The sequence below is a fragment of the Dendropsophus ebraccatus genome, chromosome 14, assembly GCF_027789765.1.
Source record: "Dendropsophus ebraccatus isolate aDenEbr1 chromosome 14, aDenEbr1.pat, whole genome shotgun sequence".
In the NCBI taxonomy this organism is placed as follows: domain Eukaryota; kingdom Metazoa; phylum Chordata; class Amphibia; order Anura; family Hylidae; genus Dendropsophus; species Dendropsophus ebraccatus.
The window spans coordinates 62,309,577-62,334,820 of NC_091467.1; the positions used below are offsets into that span (position 1 = coordinate 62,309,577).

The 25,244-nt window shown below is 50.0% G+C and overlaps 1 protein-coding gene across 6 annotated transcripts in view; it reads left to right on the forward strand.

The window, feature by feature from the left end:
• Positions 1-25,244, forward strand: part of CEP112 (centrosomal protein 112) — a 48,857-nt gene that overhangs the window by 21,786 nt on the left and 1,827 nt on the right. For 5 of the 6 annotated variants that reach the window (XM_069952058.1, XM_069952056.1, XM_069952061.1 and 2 more), the window contains 15 exons: positions 1,253-1,352; positions 1,458-1,576; positions 1,748-1,891; positions 2,878-3,032; positions 3,153-3,282; positions 4,094-4,186; positions 4,264-4,323; positions 5,179-5,258; positions 6,058-6,181; positions 7,679-7,786; positions 9,683-9,853; positions 17,834-18,064; positions 19,043-19,105; positions 21,107-21,256; positions 25,022-25,111. In XM_069952058.1, coding sequence (XP_069808159.1) covers positions 1,253-1,352; positions 1,458-1,576; positions 1,748-1,891; positions 2,878-3,032; positions 3,153-3,282; positions 4,094-4,186; positions 4,264-4,323; positions 5,179-5,258; positions 6,058-6,181; positions 7,679-7,786; positions 9,683-9,853; positions 17,834-18,064; positions 19,043-19,105; positions 21,107-21,256; positions 25,022-25,111 — 1,818 coding nt within the window. The remainder of the gene's footprint in view (positions 1-1,252; positions 1,353-1,457; positions 1,577-1,747; positions 1,892-2,877; positions 3,033-3,152; positions 3,283-4,093; positions 4,187-4,263; positions 4,324-5,178; positions 5,259-6,057; positions 6,182-7,678; positions 7,787-9,682; positions 9,854-17,833; positions 18,065-19,042; positions 19,106-21,106; positions 21,257-25,021; positions 25,112-25,244) is intronic. The other variant, XM_069952062.1, reaches the window with a different exon arrangement.

The following is a 25,244-nucleotide window of genomic DNA, read 5'->3' on the forward strand; positions in this document are numbered from 1 at the left end:
TTGTAGTGGAACTTTGTTGTACTGGGCTGGTATCGTAGCTGTGGTTGTGCTTTGTTGTACTGGGTATATAGCAGAGCTGTGGTTGTGCTGTGTCATACTGGGCTTATAGCAGAGCTGGGTTTGTATTGTGTTACACTAGGCCGGTAATGCAGCTATGGTTGTGCTTTGTTGTACTAGGCCGGTAATGAAGCTGTGGTTGTGCTGTGTTGTACTGGGCTTATAGCGGAGCTGTGGTTGTGTTGTACTGGGCCGGTTGTGGAGCTGTGGTTGTACTGTGTTGTAATGGGCTTATAGCGGAGCTAAGGTTGTGTTGTACTGGGCCGGTAATGGAGCTGAAGTTGTGTTATATACTAGGATTAAAGCTGGGGCTGTGGTTGTGTTGTACTGGACCGTATAGCAGAGCTGTGGTTGTGCTGTGTGGGTGATCTCGGTATTGCTTGCAGTCAGTTTAAATGGATAACTCTGATTCCGCCAATATTAGGGCTTAGTGCTAATCTCTGGCTGGGCCGGCAATCGCCTGAGGCTGTTTTCTGCCTGCGCTGTCCCCTCATCTCCGGTATTAACATCTCATCTCTGGTAAACAATCAGAGCAGATATTAATACCCTGCACTCGCTGCCTCCTGAGTATCTCACAGGAACAGATGACTGCGCTTAATATAGGCCTGAGCGGGGCTGTGAGCCGGCACCGACATCAGAGGCCTGGCTGCTGCTGGGGAATGTACAGTCAGGTGGGCATGAGCTTCACAGGCTAGAACCATACCTGAGAGTGATGGGGGACCAAAATATCTGTACACATGAGACCCCCCACACCAGTCACATCAGAGTGTCATCTGTTTTTTGTTTTAATGTTACACCCGGAGGCTAGAACTAAAGCCTTGTCCTTTCTGAGTACCAGCTGTACTGTATTCCAGAACTGCACTCACTATTCTGCTGGTTAGGTCACTGTGTACATAAATCACTTATCCTGTACTGATCCTGAGTTACATCCTGTATTATACTCCAGAGCTGTACTCACTATTCTGCTGGTGGGGGTCACTGTGTACATACATTATTGATCCTGTAGTGATCCTGAGTTACGTCCTGTATTATACTCCAGTGCTGCACTCACTATTCTGCTGGTGGGGTCACTGTGTACAGACATTACGTTACTTACCCTGTACTGATCCTGAGTTACGTCCTGTATTATACTCCAGAGCTGCACTCACTGCTGGTGGGTCACTGTGTACATCTCTCAGTGATTTTGTTTTTTTAGATTCTGGAAAGGAAGAACAATGAGATTGAAGAGATGAAGAGTCTTTATAGAATAAAACAGACTGAGGCAGAGGAAACAGTCAGGAAGCTGGAGAAAAAAGGTAAGGAGAGCTCTCTTCCCCCATGACTATAAGTCTCATCCTCCCAGAGCTTCTAATAGTGGAGATGCTGGATATGTCATGTGACCTGTCCTCGCTTGTACACAGTGCAGACCCTCCTGCGGGAGTCCCAGCTCATCCGTGATACCAAAGATGCCCAGATCCAGGAGCTGAAGAAGCTGAGCGAGGAGAGCGCCGAGACCCTAAGGAACGAGTGCGAGAAAAGGGTGCGTCACTATATATACTGAGATTCATGAGGTTCTGCAGCAGCTGAAGTGTGTATTATGAGGTTCTTTCAGCAGCTGAGGTGTTTTGTGATGTTCTGCAGCAGCTGAGACCCCCTGTCAGTTTACTTAGTGATACTGATGTCAGATGTTTGGCATCTTCTCCCCATACAGCTCCACAATGCAGTGGCGGACATGGAGCAGGAGAAGCTGGAGTTGCAGAGGAGACACACAGAGAACATCCAGGAGTTGTTGGACGACACCAACACCCGACTGCAGAGGATGGAGGCTGACTACATGGCACAGACCAAGGCCACTGTAAGTGTAATGTGGAGCCTGCTATACCTCCCGACTCCTCTAGGGGAGCAGTGTGATCCGTTGGCTCATGATACACTACTCACAAAAAGTTCAGGATATTTGGCTTGTGGTTGAAATTTATGAAGAATGTATAAGGTTGCAGCTCCTGTGATGAGTTTAAATCGGATATTTACAGTCATAACTCTGGTCTCAAACTCTGTTCTGGAAGGCTGTTCCAGAAATTGAGTTTTTTTTACAGGAAATCATGGAAATACATTTAATTGTTTTTTACACTCCATGACTGAGGTGCAGAGAGCATGTACTGCTGCTGAGAGTTACTGCTGCTGCTGCTGAGCTGGCTAAGTTTGCCAGCCAGGCAGAAGTTTTCATGCTGTGCACAGAATCACCTCTTAACCCCCTAAGAGGAGCAGAACACCAAATTGATGGGTGTCATGCTCATGTTTGGAAAGGATTTACCTACTTTTCCTGGCTCCTGTTTGTGTATTCATGTGCACAGCAGCCTCTAGTGATGATCATGTGACCCTCACTAGAGGCTGCTGTGCACATGAATACACAGACAGGACCAAGGAAGTATAAGGGCCATGTTACACAGCCCGATATTAAGGAGCAAGCGATTGCCGACCTGTCAGGTGAGTGCTAGCTTGCTCCTCGTACCCTGCTCGCTGTCTGTGCTATTACACTAACCCCACACACCCGTCCTGTACACTGTAACACCACCACCACCACTGTACCTCTGTTGTATTTGTGAAGTAGGAGGCACAGGATAGGCACTGGCTCTGTGGCTGGTCACTGTACCTCTGTTATGTATGTGAAGTAGGAGGCACAGGATAGGCACTGGCTCTGTGGCTGGTCACTGTACCTCTGTTATGTATGTGAAGTAGGAGGCACAGGATAGGCACTGGCTCTGTGGCTAGTCACTGTACCTCTGTTATGTATGTGAAGCAGGAGGCTCTGGATGGATCACATATATTTGTCTCTTCCCCTAGACACAGACCGTAAAGGAGCTGGAAGCTCGGGTGCAGCAACTGTCGGTGGAAGCTGAGAGTAGTAGTCAGCAGCGGCAGAAGTTGTTGCAGGAGAAGGCGGAGGTGGAGGCGTCTTACCAGGCGGCCCGCAGTGAGGTCAAGCAGCTCAGTGCCCGGTTGGTTTTACTTGACTGTACCGATGTAGCAGAGCTCAGTGCCATCAAGCTTTTCTTTGTGTAGTCTTGTGGCTTTCTTCTAGCTCTATGTAAAGCCACTGATATCTTTGTGCGCTCCAGGTTGAGCACCCTGCAGAAGGAGCGAGATCACCTGACCCAAGACAATGACAAGCAGCTCCAGCAACTGCACAGCAAGTACGAGTCTGATGTGAACTACATCACCCAGCAGAACGCACTGTCTGCAGCCCAGGTGTGTAGTAGGGAGGGGTACAGTCCTGTGTGTGTACACTATGGGTGGGGGTCAAAGTCCTGTGTGTACAGTGTATGGGGGAGGGGCACAGTCCTGTGTGTGTACAGTATGGGGAGGGCACAGTCCTGTGTGTTTACAGTATGGGGGGGGGGAGTCACAGTCCTGTGTGTGTACAGTATTGGGGGGGGGGGTCACAGTCCTGTGTGTGTACAGTATGGGGGGTGTCACAGTCCTGTGTGTACAGTATGGGGGGGCACAGTCCTGTGTGTGTTACAGTATGGGGGGGCAGTGTCTTGTGTGTACAGTATGGGGGGGGGCACAGTCCTGTGTGTACAGTATGGGGGGGGCACAGTCCTGTGTGTACAGTATGGGGGGGAGGCACAGTCCTGTGTGTGTACAGTATGGGGGGCACAGAGTCCTGTGTGTGTACAGTATGGGGGGGGGAGTCACAGTCCTGTGTGTGTACAGTATGGGGGGCACAGTCTTGTGTGTGTACAGTATGGGGGGCACAGTCTTGTGTGTGTACAGTATGGGGGGCACAGTCTTGTGTGTGTACAGTATGGGGGGCACAGTCTTGTGTGTGTACAGTATGGGGGGCACAGTCCTGTGTGTGTACAGTATGGGGGGGCACAGTCCTGTGTGTGTACAGTTTGGGGTGTTACAGTATGGGGGGGGGGCAGTGTCTTGTGTGTGTTACAGTATGGGGGGGCACAGTCCTGCGTGTGTACAGTATGGGGGGGGGGGTTGGGACAGTCTTTTGTGTGTACAATGTGTGAGTAGTCACTGACCTCTGCACCGCTCTTCCCCCTAGGCCTCCACCCTCATAGAGGAGCTGGAGCACTCACTGTCCCGGAGCAAGCAGCAGGCACAGGAGCGAGAGCATCAGCTGCAGCACAATATGCGGGTAATGCTCTGAGGTGTACACTGCACCATGGACTGCAAATCTCAGCATCCTCTAACACCAACTCTTATCTTCTACAGGAACAGGAAGCCACATTTCAAAAGGAAAAGCTGCAAATGGAGCGTCAATGGGAGAGAAAGGTGAGAGACTGTATGTTGGGAGTAGTAGTTCTGCTGCAGCATCCCCACTCATCCACAGATATCTGCATCATTTGCACATAGACTTCACAATTATCTCTGGGGTTACATAGGACTGCAGGTGTGCACAGTCCCATGGAGTACACAGATCCCCGCTCCCCAGAAACCTGCGGCAGTTACCGTGTCAGCCATGTGTCCTTACTGCAGCCCCAGGAAAAAGAAAAACAGTATCCGACATGGAGAGAGAGGAGCTGCTGCACATCACACCTATGGCTGATACTAATGCTGCTAAGCCTATTTTAAAAAACCAACTTCAGGATGTTGGAATATGAATTGATCAAGCCATATCGCCCCGTCTACCAACGTGCAGGTCTCCTGGTTCACACGGGTCCCTACGCTAACTCCACATCGTGTCGGTCAGTGACCACCACCCCCGCAAAGCGTGCACATGCAGGAAAGGGAGGCCATGGAATGGCCCTGCAACCCCCATGTCACAGGACCAGACCCAAAGTGCCCCCCAAAAAGTCCCAGCCAGCACCACCGGCGAGGAAAGCTGCCCCCAAACAACACAAGTATGGATATGATATTACACTCACCAAAACTGCTGCAGACAGAATGGGAAAAACATGGAGGTACTGTCGTGTGAGCACAGGTATATGCTCTGCTGACTTAGGTCACATGGGTCTTATAAAGTGGAGTGCCAGCTGCTCAGAAAGGGGAGAAAAATACAAAATCCGACATGGAGAAAAGAGAAAAACAGTATATGGCAGCTAATAGTTCACCTCGCTATTCTGCTGTTTCATTGTGTATGACAGGAAGGCTTTTCTCTCCAGCCTCTTGTTTCCCTCCATTCCACAGGTTCATGATCTTCAGAAGAAGCTGGAGGAAGCAACAGAAGACAGTGCCAGGCAGATCAGCAAAATGTCTGACCTGTTAAGGTGAGTGCTCGGCCTGCGGGTGTAGTGATCCCTACTAACCTACATGTACACCACAGTGAGCCAGCTCAACATTACAGTGAGCATGGCCACAGCTTCTAGGGATGCCTAAAGGGGAACATTCCCCCTGAAATGCTGCCCCTGTGGGGTTCTCACAGCACCCCAGTGTGCTGCGGCACCTCAGTTGGGGACCACTGGACTAATGTCTAATGAATAGATGGTGCTGTGCTTAATGTATTACAGCTCAATGTGCTCTCTATGTGATGTTCTGCCAAAAGAGGGGGGGAGTTAAATAATGAGTATCTGAAGTGTCAGTGTACAGAGCAGTGAGGTCATCAGGTGACATTAGTACTGAATGACATGAGTACTGACACACTGCAGCACTGACTGCCATCCATCAGCTGACCTCACTACACAGGACAACAAAGACTGAGACACCAACATCATATCTACCAATCACTAACAGAACAGTAACCCATCATGTCCTAAATGACTAACATGTAACTCTCACCCTGTGACCTCCTCTATAAGATCAGCACACTCCTCTCCTGACACTCTCTGTGCTGCTGAGATCCTCCTCCTTTCTCTATGTAACTCTCACCCTGTGACCTCCCCTATAAGATCAGTACACTCCTCTCCTGACATCCTCTGTGCTGCTGGGACCCTGCTTCTTCCTCTATGTAACTCTCACCCTGTGACCTCCTTTATAAGATCAGCACACTCCTCTCCTGACACACTCTGTGCTGCTGAGGAGTTCTATTGATGTCTCTTTGCCTGTACTTTATGTCACCCTCTCTGGCAGGGAGCGGGAGGAGCAGCTGGCCCGAATGACAGAGATGCAGAGACTTCAGGCTGAGGCCACAGAGGAGTTTAAACGTCAGGTGGAGCAGAATACAGAGAAGGTGTACAGGGAAATGAAGGAGCAGGTAAGGAGATGTGGTCGTCTGGAAGAGATGGCGCCATACACTCACCGGCCACTTTATTAGGTACACCTGTCCAACTGCACGTTACCACTTAATTTCTAATCAGCCAATCACATGGCGGCAAGACATGGTCAAGACAATCTCCTGCAGTTCAAACCGAGCATCAGTATGGGGAAGAAAGGTGATTTGAGTGCCTTTGAACGTGGCATGGTTGTTGGTGCCAGAAGGGCTGGTCTGAGTATTTCAGAAACTGCTGATCTACTGGGATTTTCACGCACAACCATCTCTAGGGTTTACAGAGAATGGTCCGAAAAAGAAAAAACATCCAGTGAGCGGCAGTTCTGTGGGCGGAAATGCCTTGTTGATGCCAGAGGTCAGAGGAGAATGGGCAGACTGGTTCGAGCTGATAGAAAGGCAACAGTGACTCAAATAGCCAACCGTTACAACCAAGGTAGGCAGAAGAGCATCTCTGAACGCACAGTACGTCCAATTTTAAGGCAGATGGGCTACAGCAGCAGAAGACCACACCGGGTGCCACTCCTTTCAGCTAAGAACAGGAAACTGTGGCTACAATTTGCACAAGCTCATCGAAATTGGACAGTAGAAGATTGGAAAAACGTTGCCTGGTCTGATGAGTCTCGATTTCTGCTGCGACATTCGGATGGTAGGGTCAGAATTTGGCGTCAACAACATGAAAGCATGGATCCATCCTGCCTTGTATCAACGGTTCAGGCTGGTGGTGGTGGTGTCATGGTGTGGGGAATATTTTCTTGGCACTCTTTGGGCCCCTTGGTACCAATTGAGCATCGTTGCAACGCCACAGCCTACCTGAGTATTGTTGCTGACCATGTCCATCCCTTTATGACCACAATGTACCCAACATCTGATGGCTACTTTCAGCAGGATAATGCGCCATGTCATAAAGCTAGAAGCATCTCAGACTGGTTTCTTGAACATGACAATGAGTTCACTGTACTCCAATGGCCTCCACAGTCACCAGATCTCAATCCAATAGAGCATCTTTGGGATGTGGTGGAACGGGAGATTCGCATCATGGATGTGCAGCCGACAAATCTGCGGCAACTGTGTGATGTCATCATGTCAATATGGACCAAAATCTCTGAGGAAGCTTCCAGCACCTTGTTGTATCTATGCCACCAAGAATTGAGGCAGTTCTGAAGGCAAAAGGGGGTCCAACCCGTTACTAGCATGGTGTACCTAATAAAGTGGCCGGTGAGTGTATATTGATTCTATTGGAGCATAGTATTGAGCAGTCATGTGACAGAGTGGGGGCTGGCCTTTCATGGATCATACTGATGACATCACTGCAGGTAGGTCCTGTCTCCGTGGTGATGAGCAGCGCTCCCTGCAGGAGGGATCAGTATGGAGTGGACCATCTCCTATCCCAGCGTTAGTGTCACCCAGCTTTCCTGCAGGCTCTGGGAGAGATGGCCGACGTCATGTGACCTCACTGCCGCCATCTTCTTTCTGTTCCCACAGATGGAGAAGGTTGAAGCTGATCTGAACCGATCCAAGAGTCTTCGGGAGAAGCAGAGTCAAGAGTTCAGCCGCCAGCTCCAGGAGGTGAAGGAGAGGACCGAGCAGCAGGTCAGTCACTATCAGGGGTGCTATATACTGATCACCGGACACTGACAGGACCCTGACAATCAGGAGGCACTATATACTGGGAGACCACAGGTCAGTCACCACCTGAGGGCGCTATATACTGGTTTCCGGACACTGACCACCGGGGGAGCCGCTATATACTGACCACTGGACGCTGACCACTGGGGGAGCGCTATATACTGATCACCGGACACTGACAGGACCCTGGCGATCAGGAGGCACTATATACTGGGAAGCCACAGTGGGGGGCTATACACTGACAGATCAAAGGATTCACTCACTTCTCTCCCTCCAGAGATGTATTCATAGTTCTGTCTTCTGATGTTGTGTTCAGGGGAGAGCTGTGCAGTTACAGCCGTCACATGACTGAGTGGTGAGGATCGTGAGTGCAGCTCAGGAGGTGACTGTAGTGTGACCACAGTTCTGTGTGACTGAGCCTTATAAGTAGCCGCCACACTGTTCCCCCAACATAACCTCACCAGGTATTCATGTCATAAGATATCCTGCAGATTATTACATCACTCTGTCCTCTCTACCTCCTGACAGATACTAAGTGTTATATTTTGAAGATTATTACCTCCCGACCTCAGGGTAACACTCCTCCTTCCATGCTATATTGGTGTACATGATGGCCGCCACCAAGCCAGTAATGATGTAAATAAATAAAACACCTCTAGGGTCCTCCAAATATACAATTGCATAAGAAAGGGGAAACACTATACAAACCTGCACTTAAGCTATATGATATATACCTTTATTAATCCCAATGTACACACTTAGGGTATAAAGTGCGCCTTACACTATTTCTAAGCCCAATAAGCCTATAGCAGGGGTAGGGAACCTTCGCTCTCTAGCTGTTGCAATATTACAACTCCCAGCTTTAGCTTTGGCTGTCCATGCATGATGGGAGTTGTAGTTTTCCAACAGCTGGAGAGCCAAGGTTCCCTACCCTTGACCTATAGATTCAGACCAGGATGCAATATGCATATAGTAAAGTAATATAAAAATAACAATGAGCGTGTATAGATAAATCTACAACCTGTAGTGCCGGGTGCAGCAGTGGGAATAGAAACCCTCACACGTATCATCATCAGGAGTAAAGATACTGTGTGAATAAGCCTGTATATATACTGCCTGCAGTGCTGCTCATCATGGTGTCTCCGCGTCCCATCCCTTATATTTCCATCGCGCGCCGGGGCAGCTGCGTCTCCGGATCTCGTCCCTGATTTCTCCATACTGTGGCGGGGCATCTGCGTCTCTGGGGTTCGGGCTCTTTCTTCATTTTGCTCAGCCTCACATTACGGGGAGATGCGACGCTGACAACATTGCCCCCCCCCCCTCCTTTTCTTTTTTTATGTTTGCCTATTCCCAATATCCACCAAATCTGAAGAGAAGTGTGAGTGACTGGTGGCGGCAGCTGTAGCCCAGAGAGCGGCGGGCGGAGCGGCTTCCTGCAGTCTCGGCATCAATGCCTGTGGAGCGGTGGCCAGGTAGGGAGCCTTTATAGCCCGTCTGGGAGGATTAGTATCAAAGAGCCTGGCCAGTCACACAGAAGCCGCAGCTGTCCTATGATCGGAGCGTCCCATTATAGGCCGGGGGGGGGGGGGGTGACAGTGACATAAAGGCCCTTTATATCAGCTCACTATATAGATGATAGTATAAACATCAACGCTCGTCCTCCATTTTCTTGTGGTTGTCGCAACTTTCTTTTTCTTCTCACCCTTTTTGGTATAGAAGAATGGTCGGGTTCGGTGACGCTCCTCCGCGCGACTGCGTCTGGCGCGTGGAATTCATTTTTTTTGTGGGGGGCGCAGGGAGGAGTTGTCATGGTGACAAGGATGTTCCACTGATGATCTATACTTTGTGTCATCCAATCAGATGGTAGAACTGAAGCTGGAACACGAAAAGGAGAAGAGCCATCTCCACCAGCACCACAGTACCGAGAGGGACAGCCTGATCCGGGACCACCAGCAGGAGATCCAGCGGCTGGAGAATGCCATGTCCGAAAACCAAAAGAAGACACAGGCATGGAGGGAGCGAGACGCGCAGGTAATCCCCCTCCCCCACCAATCAACCGCACTGCAGGGTGTGCCGCTGCCGCCATGTCTGGCTTCCCGGGGTGCCATTTAATAGCTGCCACAGTGTCTGTGCCATCTTCACCTCCCCAGCTGGTGTGATGCCGGGCACTGTAAAGCACTACCTCATCTCAGCCCGTTCTGTCACCTGCAGGGTAGTAGCGCAGTACACAGTCTGCACCGGGCTTATTGTTTCGGTTGACAGCCGCCCTTTATTATAATAATAATCTATAGACTGTACCAATCAGAGCGGACCCCCTCCTGGGATCCATCTGTGCTGGCCCTGTTGGAAGCCGTTTTTCAGTCACTCCCGGCTGTGGTCTTATTTGATGCTTTAGATGTGGAGGCGAAACACGTTCCGGGGGCCTTGGAAGCCAATGTCTCCTCCACATTGTTGGCTGTGATGCTGATTTCCCATTGACATGAATGAGGTGGAATCTGCAGGGTGATCCTCATCAGAATAATCTGTGTCAACAAGGCCTGATAGTGTGGTATAGTGTCCTTCATCTCTAGTATACACCTTCTAGGTTAGGGATGAGAAACCTTTGGCATGATCAGAATTGTGTTGCTGCAGCTGGAAGGTTCCCCGTCCCTGCTTGAGATGACATTGGTGTATTGTTTGCATTGTCCTTACTGTGTGCAATCTCCTCTTTGCTGGGCCTAGTACTCTTCATGTCGGCAGCTTAGTCTTCTTATCGTCTTACCCTCTGCCACTGAACTTACACAGAGGATCTGTCCAGTCTGAATCTCCAATAGACTTGTGAGCATTCACACTATTAGAATTCCTCTTCTTCATAGGGCCCTCACCTTTAGAGGCTGTTCTATAACTGACCATGCACCATGTGGTGGTACAGCTTCATTGTTGTCAGCATAGACTGGGTGGTGCTGTCTCATGATGAAAGCAGACCCTCAGACCCCACCATTGTCTTATGGGAAAGATTCGGTCTCAGCCGCTCAAAATCAGTGAATATACTCTTTTGAAGTGAGAGGCAGTAGAATAAGATAAAAAAGTTAACTGGATGTCCTGAAGATGTTTCCAACCAATATGAAGAATATAGACTCCATCAGGTCATGTGGGAAGTGTCATTACCGGCCTAGAACCCGGCTGTACTTCACGTACTGTATACTCCACCAAGAACCCAACCATACTTCACATATACTCCACCAAGAACCTGGCCATACCTCAAATATACTCCAGCGAGAACCCGGCCATACCTCACGTATACCCCACGAAGATCCTGGCCATAGCTCACATATACTCCACCAAGAACCCGGCCATATTTCACATAAATACTCCACCAAGAACCTGGCCATGCCTCACATATACTCCACCAAGAACCCAGCCATATTTCACAAATACTCCACCAAGAACCTGGCCATGCCACACATATACTCCACCAAGAACCTGGCCATGCCTCACATAAATACTCCACCAAGAACCTGGCCATGCCTCACATATACTCCACCAAGAACCTAGCTATGCCTCACATATACTCCACCAAGAACCTGGCCATACTTTACATACAGTCCACAGGTTCTGTGCGGTACCTCCACCACTAGCGTATCCACGTGACCAATTCACTACTGAAACAACATTATGAAACGGTAATTCATGTTCGTGGGCAATGGGAGGCTCGGGTATCGTGGAACACTTACTGCTTCAACTTAGATCTCCTTTTAGTGTTGAGAAGACACATAACTGACCAATGAATGTTGGTCGACACGCTTCTTGTAAACTGGATCCAGTGTATGTAATGGTGAGGTTATGGGTTGCTGCACATGTCCTCACACATACCACCACTGGTAGATAAAAGGTTTGGTGCGGTGTTATATCTGTGCCGCCCCGTTGGGGATGTTACTTCTTTGTGCCGCTTCTTCACTAATGAGTCTCCGCCTCACATCGTGGTCTGGTCATGAAGATTGTAGAATGTGATTCATTATTTCTGGTTTTACATATTAAGCTGATAGAAGACGCCGCTGTCCGCCCCCTCCAATATCGGCTTGTAATCTACTGCCATGGAGGATAAGAAATCTGCACAGGTTGTAAAATTTCTGTAAACTAAAGTAAATTATCCCTTGCTGCAATCAGAGATGGCTGAAAAGAGGCAGGACCTAAGCTTACAGAAGGGGGCTCATAGGTGTTGAAGAGAGTGGACGAAAGTGTTGTTGTACAGGTGCATACACCGGGCAAAGACATCAGTATTTCTGTATCTGTAGGCTTGTGGTGGCCATGTCTTGTCATCTCTAGGCTGGTGATGGCCATGTCTTGTCATCTCTAGGCTGGTGATGGCCATGTCTTGTCATCTCTAGGCTGGTGGTGGCCTTGTCTTGTCATCTCTAGGCTGGTGGTGGCCATGTTTTATCATCTCTAGGATGGTGATGGCCTTATCTCCAAGATGATGGTGGCCATGTCTTCTCCTTTTTAGTCTGGTGGTGACCTTGTCTTGTCATCTCTAGGCTGGCTGGTGATGGCCATGTCTTGTCATCTCTAGGCTGGTGATGGCCATGTCTTGTCATCTCTAGGCTGGTGGTGGCCTTGTCTTGTCATCTCTAGGCTGGCTGGTGGTGGCCATGTCTTGCCATCTCTAGGCTGGTGGTGGCCATGTTTTGTCATCTCTAGGATGGCGGTGGCTTTATCTTATCTGTCGAACAACGATGACCATGTTTTATGATCTCTAGGATGGTGATGGTCTTATCTCCAAGATGGTGGTGGCCATGTCTTGTCATCTCTAGGCTGCTGGTGACGTCATCTCTAGGCTGGTGGTGACCTTGTCTTGGGCAGGACAGAGAGTAGGTGACATCACTCCCCTCAGATGTAAGTTATATTAACCTGTACACTATAGAAATTGTATAATTTTTAAATGCTTATTTTGCATTTTATTACATGAAATAAGGATTTGCTACAATAGAAAAACAGAACATAATATTTGATGCAGAATCCTTTGTTTACAGTTACAGAAGTCAGTCGTTTCCTGTAGTTCCTGACCTGGTTTGCAGACACTGCAGCAGGTCCCGCTCCTCCATACACATCTTCTCCAGATCTTTCAGGTTTTGGGGCTGTTACTGGGCAACATTGAGTTTTGGCTCACTCCAAAGCTTTTCTATTTGGTTCAGGCATGAAGACTGGCTAGGCCACTGCAGGAGCTTGAAATGCTTCTTACGGAGCCGCTCCTTAGTCACCCTGGTTGTGTATTTTGGATCATTCTCATGCTGGAAGACCCAGCCACGACCCATATTCAGTGCTCTTACTGAGAGAAGGAGGTTTCACAGTTGGGATCGTGTTCTTGGGGTTGTACTAATTTTTCTTCCTCCAAACATGGTGAGTGGAGTCGACACCGAAAAGTTCTTACCACATGACCTTCTCCCATGCCTCCCCTGGATCATCCAGATGGTCGTTTGTGAACTTCAAACTGGCCTGGACATGTGCTGGTGTGAGCAAGGGGAACATGCATGCCCTGCAGGATTTTAACCCATGACAGCGTAGTGTGTTACTAACTTTAATCTTTGAGACTGTGGTTCCAACTCTCTTCAGTTCATTGACCAGGTCCCGCCGTGTAGTTCTGGGCTGATTTCTGACCTTTTTAAGAATTATCCTTACCCCACGAGGCGAGATCTTGCATGAAGCCCCAGAGCGAGGAATATTGACAGTTACCTTGCCTTTCTTCCATTTGATAGTAATTGCACCAACAGTTGTTGCCTATTGTCCTGTAGCCCATCCTAGCCTTGTGCAGGTCTACAATTTTGTCCCTGCTACCCTTAAACAGCTCTTTGGTCTTGGCCATGGTGGAGAGGTTGGAGTGTGAGGACAGGTGTATTTATACAGGTAACAGGACCACACAGGTGCAATTATTACAGATAATGAGTGCAGAGTAGGAGGGGCTTCTTTTAAAAAAAAAACTGATCTGTTAGAGACAGAATTCTTGCTGGTTGGTTGGTGATCAAATCCTTATTTCATGTTATAAAATGCAAATTCATTATTTAATCATACAATGTTATTTTTTTTCTTTTTAAATTCTTTATAGATTCTGACTGTTACAGGTGACGTGCGATAAATATTACACACCTCTCCATTCTTTGTAGGTGGGAAGATTTACAAAATCAGCAGCATATCAAATAGTTATTTTCTCCACTCGGTGCATGTGTGTGTGTACTGGGAGGATGCCCATGTTTGTGACTGCGTGCTCTGTGTGTCCGGCAGTGCCCATCCCGCTTCTCTTGCGTTGGTTGATAATTCGGTGCTCACATCATCTCTAAATGCCCCTGAATACTGTAGTTTAACATCAAAACTCAACTTCAACCGTGTTTCCGTCTCATTTTGCTGCCTTATTACAGAACACAGGAGGCTTTGATGTACACAGGAGAAGAGCCGCTGCGAGGAATGTAAATAAACCGAGTGTTACCGCATTCTCTACAGAGCCTGCCATCATGGCTTCGATGTGGGGCTGGCTGGGCAGCTATGGCCTTCATATGGGGCTGGACGGGCAGCTATGGCTCTGATACTGGGCTTGACAGGCAGCTATGGCTCTGATACTGGGCTTGACAGGCAGCTATGGCTCTGATATGGGGCCGGACGGGCAGCTATGGCTCTGATATGGGGCCGGACGGGCAGCTATGGCTCTGATATGGGGCCAGACGGGCAGCTATGGCTCTGATATGGGGCCGGACGGGCAGCTATGGCTCTGATATGGGGCCGGACGGGCAGCTATGACTCTGATATGGTGCCGGACGGGCAGCTATGGCTCTGATATGGGGCCGGACGGGCAGCTATGGCTCTGATATGGGGCCGGACTGGCAGCTATGGCTCTGATATGGTGCCGGACGGGCAGCTTTGGCTCTGATATGGGGCCGGACGGGCAGCTATGGCTCTTATATGGGGCCGGACGGGCAGCTATGGCTCTTATATGGGGCCGGACGGGCAGCTATGGCTCTGATATGGGGCCGGACGGGCAGCTATGGCTCTGATATGGTGCCGGACGGGCAGCTATGGCTCTGATATGGGGCCGGACGGGCAGCTATGGCTCTGATATGGGGCCGGACGGGCAGCTATGGCTCTGATATGGGGCCGGACGGGCAGCTATGGCTCTGATATGGGGCCGGACGGGCAGCTATGGCTCTGATATGGGGCCGGACGGGCAGCTATGGTTTTAATACCGGTTATACGGACAGCTATGGCTCTGATACCAGGCGGGGCGGGCACAAGTAGATATTGTACATGTAGCGTGTGAGCTCAGGGCACTCCTGGTATCCTCATCTTCCGCACACTTATTAACCCTCCGTGACCCCTACATGACTGCCTCCACTCCCAGGCGATTGTTCACTGACCCCAATGTTTAGCATCTACAAATCTCCCTATAAATGTGTTTACTGAACCAAGCAGCCGGTGTGTCGTGTGCAGAAGTCGCGAATGCTGTCACCGCGCCGCCTGAGTCTGGGGTTACCATGGAAACTGCAACATCACAGCTTCCCCGTAACTTTTAAGATCAAAACTTGTCTTTTCAAAGCCTCTTTGCCCGGCTGCTGTCATGTGACCCGTCACCACATCACATCCGCCGCTTCTCCACCACTTTCAGCCTTATTTTAATGGGATTTTTTTTTCTTTCTTTATATCCTGAAATATTTTTTCACCTCCTCTGCATCAGCGTGCGACTTTATTCTCTGTAAGCAGTGGCGGCTTTAATCTCTCCAGAATGCTGTGTGTGAATTATTATCTGCATATCGAGACCCTAGGAATCAACCTGTGTATACCGGTAGATTGTAAGCTCTTTGGCTCTAGAGCCGGTATTATATCAGTAGATTGTAAGCTCTTTGGCTCTAGAGCCGGTATTATATCAGTAGATTGTAAGCTCTTTGGCTCTAGAGCCGGTATTATATCAGTAGATTGTAAGCTCTTTGGCTCTAGAGCCGGTATTATATCAGTAGATTGTAAGCTCTTTGGCTCTAGAGCGGTATTATATCAGTAGATTGTAAGCTCTTTGGCTCTAGAGCCGGTATTATATCAGTAGATTGTAAGCTCTTTGGCTCTAGTCTCCTGTCAGGGTCTAGATATTCAGCTTAACATACGGTATAATGATCCCCAGACCCCCCTCCCCAGTGCAGACAGACACCCCATTAATTCTGCCTACTCTCTAGTGTATATTGGGACCAGGCCACATTCGCCTTGTTCTCATCATTAGCGGCGGTCTCGGCTCCGGAGCGGGCGCTTTCATGGTGCGGCCTTACCCAGGCCTCTAATTTCTTCAAAGTCTCTGACATCTGTGGCCCTTTGAACTACCATTAAAATCTTCTCCCATGGCCGTCCTCCTCCTCGGCTCGTTTTTTTAATTATAGCTTTCCTTTCATGTCGGGAACGTGTTTGCTTTAAATCCTCGCATCGTCCTCTGCCACCCAGCTGCGTGCCGCGGAAACCCGTGCCAGAATCAAAGAGCCAACTATAAAGAGAGCCAGGCGCACGCCAGAGCAGGGATTTATGATGAGAAGGGCACTAATGTGTGCACAGACATCACCAGGCCTCGCCAGTACTGCTACAGAGAGGCCACAAATACATGTGTGTACAGCGCTGATCACTGCTCTCTATATCCTGGTGATCTGGTGTATACAGCACTGAGCACTATACTCAAGTGACCTCTCAACAGTGATGTATATACATCCCCCATACACACGTACACTGGGCTCAGCTATTGCTATTCCTCCTCCTCCATACACATGTACACTGGACTCAGCTATTGCTATTCCTCCTCCTCCATACACATGTACACTGGACTTAGCTATTCCTCCTCCTCCTCCTCCTTCTCCATACACATGTACACTGGGCTCAGCTATTCCTCCTCCTCCTCCTCCATACACATGTACACTGGGCTCAGCTATTCCTCCTCCTCCTCTTCCTCCTCCTCCATACACATGTACACTGGACTTAGCTATTCTTCCTCCTCCTCCAAACACATGTACACTGGGCTCAGCTATTCCTTCTCCTCCTCCATACACATGTACACTGGGCTCAACTATTCCTCCTCCCCCATACACATGTACACTGGGCTCAGCTATTCCTCCTTCTCTTCCATACACATGTATACTGGACTCAGCTATTCTTCCTCCTCCTCCTTCCATACACATGTATACTGGGCTCAGCTATTCCTCCTCCTCCTCTTCCATACACATGTATACTGGGCTCAGCTATTCCTCCTCCTCCTCTTCCATACACATGTATACTGGACTCAGCTATTCCTCCTCCTCCTCCTCCTTCCATACACATGTATACTGGGCTCAGCTATTCCTCCTCCATACACATGTACACTAGGCTCAGCTATTCCTCCTCCTCCATACACATGTACACTGGGCTCAGCTATTCCTCCACCATACACATGTACACTGGGCTCAGCTATTCCTCCTCCATACACATGTACACTAGGCTCAGCTATTCCTCCTCCCCCATACACACGTACACTGGGCTCAGCTATTCCTCCTCCTCCTCCTCCATACACATGTACACTGGGCTCAGCTCCTCCTCCTCCATACACATGTACACTGGGCTCAGCTCCTCCTCCTCCTCCTCCTCCTCCATACACATGTACACTGGGCTCAGCTATTCCTTCTCCTCCTCCTCCATACACATGTACACTAGCTATTCCTCCTTCTCCTCCTCCTCTTCCATACACATGTACACTGGGCTCAGCTATTCCTCCTCCTCCTCCATACACATGTACACTGGGCTCAGCTATTCCTCCTCCTCCATACACATGTACACTGGGCTCAGCAATTCCTCCTCCTCCATACACATGTATACCGGGCTCAGCTATTCCTCCTCCTCCATACACATGTACACTGGGCTCAGCTATTCCTCCTCCATACACATGTACACCGGGCTTAGCTATTCCCCCAGATCCTTCCCTGCAGACTCCTGTGGTCCTAGGGGCCTGCTTTCTGGATGACCTGACCCGTCCTGTTCCCTACTCCGTAGACCATCTCGGACCTGGAAAAGCAGGTGTATCAGCTGAAAGAGGAGCTGATCCAGGTCCAGGCTCAGCGTAAGCAACAGCTCCTGGAGCTCGGGCACCTGCGGGATGAGGAGAGGCACCACATGGCCCAGGAGCACCAGAAGGCCATGAGCAAACTGCGCTCAGAGATGGAGAGCAGCAGACTGGAGCTTCAGAGAATGCATGCCGTGCAGACCCAGGAGGCATTGGAGAAGGTGAGAGGGGCGCCTTCATGTGGAGACTTGACACATCTCATCTGTATGTATAGTCATTATGGAGTCTCTGCCTACTGTCTCGTATTGTGCATCTTGCTGACAGTTTCCCTCCTAACTTAGTTCCTTTCATTCATTCATACATACATACATACGTACATACATACGTGTATTTAATTGGTATATTATCAGTATAGTGGAGGATGATGCCCTGGACTCCGGGGGGGGGAGCTCTTGTAGTAGATGTCCTTAGTTTCTCCTCATCCTCCAGGCCCCTGTATATAGTGGGTATATATCAGTATAGTGGAGGGTGATGCCCTGGACTCTGGGGGGCGCTCTTGCACTAGATGTCCTCAGTTCCTCCTCATCCTCTGGGCCCCTGTATATAGTGGGTATATATCAGTATAGTGGAGGGTGATGCCCTGGACTCCGAGGGGCGCTCTTGAAGAAGATGTCCTTAGTTCCACCTCATCCTCAATACCCGGTCAGGTAAATGCAATTTGAGCTTTATTGACACCTTTGCACCGTGCACACACTGCGCCAACCCCCCCCCCCCTCCCCGGGGGGGTTGTGCAGTGTGTGCACGGTGCGAAGGTGTCAATAAAGCTCTAATTGCATTTACCTGACCAGGAGCTGGACTCATCTTTTCCCTTGTTCCCTGTATATAGTGGTATATATCAGTATAGTGAAGGTTTATGCCCTGGACTCCGGGGGGCGCTCTTGTAGTAGATGTCCTGAGCGCCAACTCTTCCGGGCTCCTGTAGTATCTGGCAGCAGCAGTAGATTTTTCCCTGCTTCCCCTCCTTACATATAATGAATAGTTGTAAGCAGATGAAAGGCGACGCGTTGCGCTGTTGTGCCCGCCATGCAGGGCGTTGGAATTGGCGCTATGCCCGGTGACTCTGCTGTTCAGATGAGGCGCCAAGTACAGAGGTCATTCACCCATGCCTCCACTCATCTCACTTTCCTTCTCTCTTCCAGGCCAGCAGCAGGTTACTGGAGATGGAGAAGGAATATGGCGAGAAGCTGGCGAAGACTGCTCAGGTACTGCGCTAAGGCCAGAGTGGCAGATATGCCAATCCGCATAGACGCTGATGAATTCCTTTTGTATAGACCTCTGCTGGCTGTCAATGAATGTAAAGGTCTCTGTTTACAGACCTGATAATTCTCACAGCTGTGGACTTGTTACAATGTATCAGGGCAGCAGAATCCTCACTCCTCTCCTTCCTGATGGTTTGTTACAGTGCATCAGGGCAGGTGACCTGAATCAGTCTGCAGAGACTGAATACAACTATGGCAGACCCTCAGCTGTGAGAGCAGAGAAATGGAACAAGGGCTTCGGATGTGAGCAGGAATGTCTCTACTACCTGACAGCAAGCAGAGATCTCAGGAAACCTTTTACTAGACCCAGGAGCTTGCTTTCTGTCCAATGCTTGTTGGTGAGGAGTGGCAGCTGGGCACCTTGATCATAGTCCCAGTCCTGGGTATGTCTGGTCGCCTGTTCATCCAAAGTTGAATGTGAGGACTGACGCACCCTAAAAAGTCAGTCAGGAGAAGGGGGGATCTGCCCATAGGGGGTGACGCTGGTTATGAACAGTGAGAAGCAGGACCACTTCACACCAGGGGCCCATGTCTACTAAGCTGTGTTCTTCTGTCCCCTCCGGAGCTTCTGCCTGACACTGAGCATGCGGCAGATATCACATATACAGTCCTAGGCTGCCGTCTCCAGGGGGCGCTGCTCTATTTATGGTCATTATGGAACAACAAAGATTTCCTGATTCTCATCAACCTTCTTCATGTCTTATCCTCCAGTGACTCCAGAGCTAAACTCGCTATTCTGCTTCTACATTATGTCTCATATTCCATTTACCTTCAGGAGTGTATTCACCATCACAAGACATGATGTGACAGCAGAATAGTGAGTGCAGCTCTGGAGGTGACTGGAGGAAAAGATATGAGTAGGATAGTGAGTGCAGCTCTGGACGTGACTGGAGGTTAAGACTTGATGTAACAGCAGAATAGAGAGTGCAGCTCTGGAGGATAACACATGCTAATGCTAGGATGTACAGTTGGTGGCCTGCGGGCCCCACGGATGGAGGGTCCCTCTTGTAGCAGCGTGCTGTAAAGCACTCTGTCAGCCCCTCCCCTGTTTGCAGCGTTCGTTGCCGTGGTAACAGGAAGTCATATTGTAATCTGAGTTTACACATTTTTTTGTTTTCAACATAAAAGGGGGAACATTCCTGTGTTCAATGTCTCCTCCCATAATGCCTCACTGCATCCAGCTGCAGATTTGTGACGGCCCCTAAACAGGCCCATATGGGCTCCAGTCCTCCTGTACACACTTAACCCTTTCTCTGTGTAGTCTGTGTACAGTGCCCATCCCATTGCCGCACACAGAAAGGGTTCCCGAGACAGAGGATGTGGTCAGTTTATTCCTGTGCTGATCCAGTCACCCCCAGAGCTGCACTCACTATTCAGCTGTTACATCATGGCTTATCCTCCAGAGCTGCATTCACTATTCTGCTGTCACATTATGTCTTATCCTCCAGTCACCCCCAGAGCTGCACGCAATTTTTAGAAAACAAAATGGCAGGTGAGGTTGTTGGGGCCCAGTATCTTGTAGCTCAGCTCCTGTTTGTGATGCAGTCAGGTATATAGTAATGGTGTATCACTATAGTGTGTCATCACCTTAATGTAAATGGGGTCTGGCTGCCAGGCCCATCAATTTAGTGCAGCGGCCCCTTCTTTATCAGAATTGGAGGGGTCCCAGACGTCAGATCATAGAATGCTGTCGCATTGTAATGATATACCATCGCAATAGTCTAAGCTTGGTGCATAATAAACCTTTCCGTCTTGGAGAGGGTCATCCTGAGCTCCCTGTTTCATGAACAGAATGCAGGGCTTCAGCGAGGACTGACACACAGGGAGGCCAGTAACCACATAACCTACGGTGACTGTACTGGCAGTCTGTAGTGGGGGATCCCTGACTGCTCTGTATTTTTTACTGCAGGTTACGTCACTCACATCTTCCTTGTCTTCGTACAGGTGGTTAGTGACCTCCAGGCGACCGTCGCCTCCATACGAGAAGAAAGCATCCGCCAGCAGCTTGCAGCAGAGCAGAGATTTCAGGAGGCCGCAAAGAGCCACGAGGAAGATAAGAGGCAACTGATGAGAGAGAACGAGAAGGCTATAAAGGTAAATTGATGCCCCAGAGGTGTGATGATCTGCAGGAGGGATCCTCAGATGTATATTCTGCAGGATAGTGCCTCAAGGGGGTCTAATGGTCTGCAGGATCATGCCTCGGGGGGTGTAATGGTCTGCAGGATTGTGCCTCTGGGGGGTAATGGTCTGTAGGACGGCTCTTTAAGGGTGTAATCTCCTGGATGGATCCTCAGTGGTGTAATGGTCTGCAGGATGGCTCCTCGGGGTGTAATGGTGAGTGCAGGGATGTGAGCGGTCCTCTGGTGAGTGCAGGGATGTGAGTGGTCCTCTGGTTAGTGCAGGGATGTGAGTGTCCCCTCTGGTGAGTGCAGTGATGTGAGCATCCCCTCTGGTGAGTGCAGGGATGTGAGCATCCCCTCTGGTGAGTGCAGGGATGTGAGCATCCCCTCTGGTGAGTGCAGGGATGTGAGCATCCCCTCTGGTGAGTGCAGGGATGTGGGCATCCCCTCTGGTGAGTGCAGGGATGTGAGCGGTCCTCTGGTGAGTGCAGGGATGTGAGAGCCCCCTCTGGTTAGTGCAAGAATGTGAGCGCCCCTTCTGGTGAGTGCAGGAATGTGACCGCCCCCCTCTGGTGAGTGCAGGAATGTGACCGCCCCCCTCTGGTGAGTGCAGGGATGTGAGCGGTCCTCTGGTGAGTGCAGGGATGTGAGCGCCCCCTCTGGTGAGTGCAGGGATGTGAGCGCCCCCTCTGGTGAGTGCAGGGATGTGAGTGCCCCCTCTGGTGAGTGCAGGGATGTGAGCGCCCCCTCTGGTGAGTGCTGGGATGTGAGCGATCCCCTCTGGTGAGTGCAGGAATGTTAGCGCCCCCTCGGCTGGTGTCTTATTCTTTCATCTGATTTCCTGTACAGCAGGCGGCAGCTGTGAAATGTTTCCCCTCGTGTGTTATGTGACATTAGTGGAATCCTCCACAGGTGGTAAGAACAACCTTCTCTGTAAACCCAGGATACACAGATTGCACAGATCAGCCAGACCTGAGCAGATTGTACACATCCACTAGACCTCAGGGCCTGGCTGATCCGGCCAATCCCCTCGGGCCTGACTGATCCGGCCAATCCCCTTGGGCCTGAGGAGCAGAGGAGAGCAGTCATGACCTCTCATGACCTCACATGACCAGAACTAATAGGAGAGTGGTGACATTATCAAGATAAGTTTGTGCCCCCTCTGTGTTCTCTTATCTGACAGGTGGATAGAATTCAGGCCGTGTCCTTGGAAGGTGGCTTGGACCTCCTGATATGGGGGGAGATGATGGCGTTCGCGCTCCGTCCTTGCCTGACCCACCACTGAGGTTTCCCCTGTCTGTGTTCTCTTGAATCCCGGAGACACCCCTGGCCGATGATGCTCTACAATTACTGAGAGAGGTTGTAATTGTCTTCCTATGCTCCAGTTCCCATTGTGACCGCAGCCGGGGGCCCCGGGCTTCCGTTCACAAGTGTCTGGGGTGGTAGGTGTGGCCCCTGGTGTGCCAGCTGCTCACCCTCAGCAGATGTGGAAATGGAGAATAGAAGGCTTCTTTAGTGGCTGTGGTGTTAACATAAACTGCCAGTGTGTCTGCTCCCACAGCTCTGCTCATCCTGAGCCTCCTGCTTCATGGTAACTGTGTATTTAGACCTTTAAGCTTTGGTGTAATGTTGGCTATTCTGCATGCTGTCTCTGGACTGGCCATCAGATGCAGATACACCTCAGTGTCCTCAGGGAGTTTAGGTTATGTTTCATCCCTGATACTTTTTTAAATTAGACCTTCTACTTCCCAGTTCAATCAACTTTTATTTATACAATTCAGATAAACATCCTTAATCTGAGAGGTTGATGCCCCAGTCATAGGGGAGCTGCCTTCACCCTCTGTCTGTGAGGGAGCTGAGGTTGCCTTTTCATGAAAGGATCTGAAATAGATGAGACAGCAGAAAAGTTGCAGGGAATCAGGGTTTCCAGGGATGACAGCGTGAAGCTGACTTTTGGATCTAAGGATAGAGTTCTCCTTTAATGCCAACTATAGAACCCAATAATGTCATCATCTTCCCGGCAGTGATCATATGGTTATCCAGACAATCCTCGCTGCGCCGACATCAAAGCATCATGTCTGGGTGTAAATGGTGTGTCGCAACAAGAAGCAGAAAATTCCCACCAGAAAGGAATGCGCCATATGTGCCGAGGAGGCGACATATGGATCTGTTTAAAACCAGAAGGTGGAGGACGCAAAGCAGCCGGGTCCCTCCCCGAGGCCTGAATCCGGGGCTCGGCCGACCCCAGGAGGGGCCCCCGGGAACTACTGGAGAGGACTCGTTCTATACCCTCCTATAGAGGGCTCGCCACAGCGACCTCCAGGGACTTCATCATCATGTAGTGCAGCTATCTGATAGACTTCTCACCATTTCTACACCTCTGCTTGTCAGTGAATAGGAAAAGCCAAAGGTGGCTTAATCCATCCTAAACTGATCCTGTTTACCTAGCTGAGGCATTGTTACAGCTGTATCCTGTGGATGCCGCACTGATACATTGTAACAAGGATGGGGACAGATCTGTGGTGGTGTGTTCAGGCTACACAGGACTGTGTCTAATGGTGAGGGGACCATCCCTGACCCCTGTTTTGGTGTGTATACAGCACCATCTCTCTAGAAAGGATTTGTTTCTTCATTCCTGTCTGTGTCTTGGGACTTTCCAAGACTTTATAAGATAATCTTGTTCCACTCCCTGTGGTGATTGTCTCCCCCTTCTACCCCCGGTGGTGATCCTCTCCTGCTTCTTCTTACCCCGGTGGTGATCCTTTCCTCTTTCTTCTTCCCCTGGTGGTGATCTTCTCCTTCTTCTTCTTCCCCTGGTGGTGATCTTCTCCTCCTCCTTCTTCTTCTTAGTCTTCTTCCCCGGGTGGTGATCTTCTCCTGCTTCTTCCCCCGGTGGTGATCTTCTCCTGCTTCTTCTTCCACCGGTGGTGATCTTCTCCTGCTTCTTTCCCTAGTGGTGATCCTGTCCTCCTTCTTCTTCCCCTGGTGGTGATCTTCTCCTCCTTCTTCTTCTTCTTCTTCCCCGGGTGGTGATCTTCTCCTGCTTCTTCTTCCCCCGGTGGTGATCTTCTCCTGCTTCTTTCCCCGGTGGTGATCCTGTCCTCCTTCTTCATCCCTTGGTGGTGATATTGTCCTTCTTCTTCCCCCAGTGGTTATCCTCTCCTTCTTTTTCTTCCCCCGCTGGTGATCTTCTCCTGCTTCTTTCCCCTTTGGTGAAGGGTTTTTGGCAGCAGTATATACCGTATATACTCACAGACTGGCGCTGAGCTGATTTACATGTAATATCTGAAGACTCTCTCCAGCCCTCTGCTGTGCTGCCAGGGCCGGGTGTCATGCTGCTGCCAGGGTTGGGTGTTCTGCCTGCCTTGTATACACTACAAATGCAAGCCGAATGCCCTGATGTATTAGTCACAGTGGTAAGGGGGAGAAGAGAGTGTCAGCTCCTCAGCCCATCCATTTGTCCATTTATCCTGTGTTGGGGGGCTGTGTTTATCAGTTTTCTTTTGTTTGTTTTTTCCGGGGGGCAGTGTTTATCCTTTGTCTTGGCGGGAGCGGTTTTTGTCCTGTGGCGGGGAGCAGGCAGTGTTTATCCTGTGATGTGGGTGGTGTTTATGCTGTGGCGGGAAGGGCAGGGTTTATCCTGTAGTGGGAAGGGCGGTGCTTATCCTGGGGCGGGGGGTTTATTAGGTCTCTGGCCACAGGTGGTGATCACATGTGACGCATTTTTTTTTTTTTGCAGATGGTGAAGGAGGAGGTGAGCGGTTACTGCACCCAGCTACGCCTGTCAGAACGGAGACTCCAAGAAAGGGAGCTGGAGCTGCAGGAGCAGGTACACTACCCCAACGCCTACGTCCTAATCTCACTACATCCCCCCCATAGCCTTTTATATGACGCTTTTGGTCTTGTCCTGAGGAATGTTGGCTTCCAACCCCCATCATCCCAGCCACACCACCCAAGAGTAG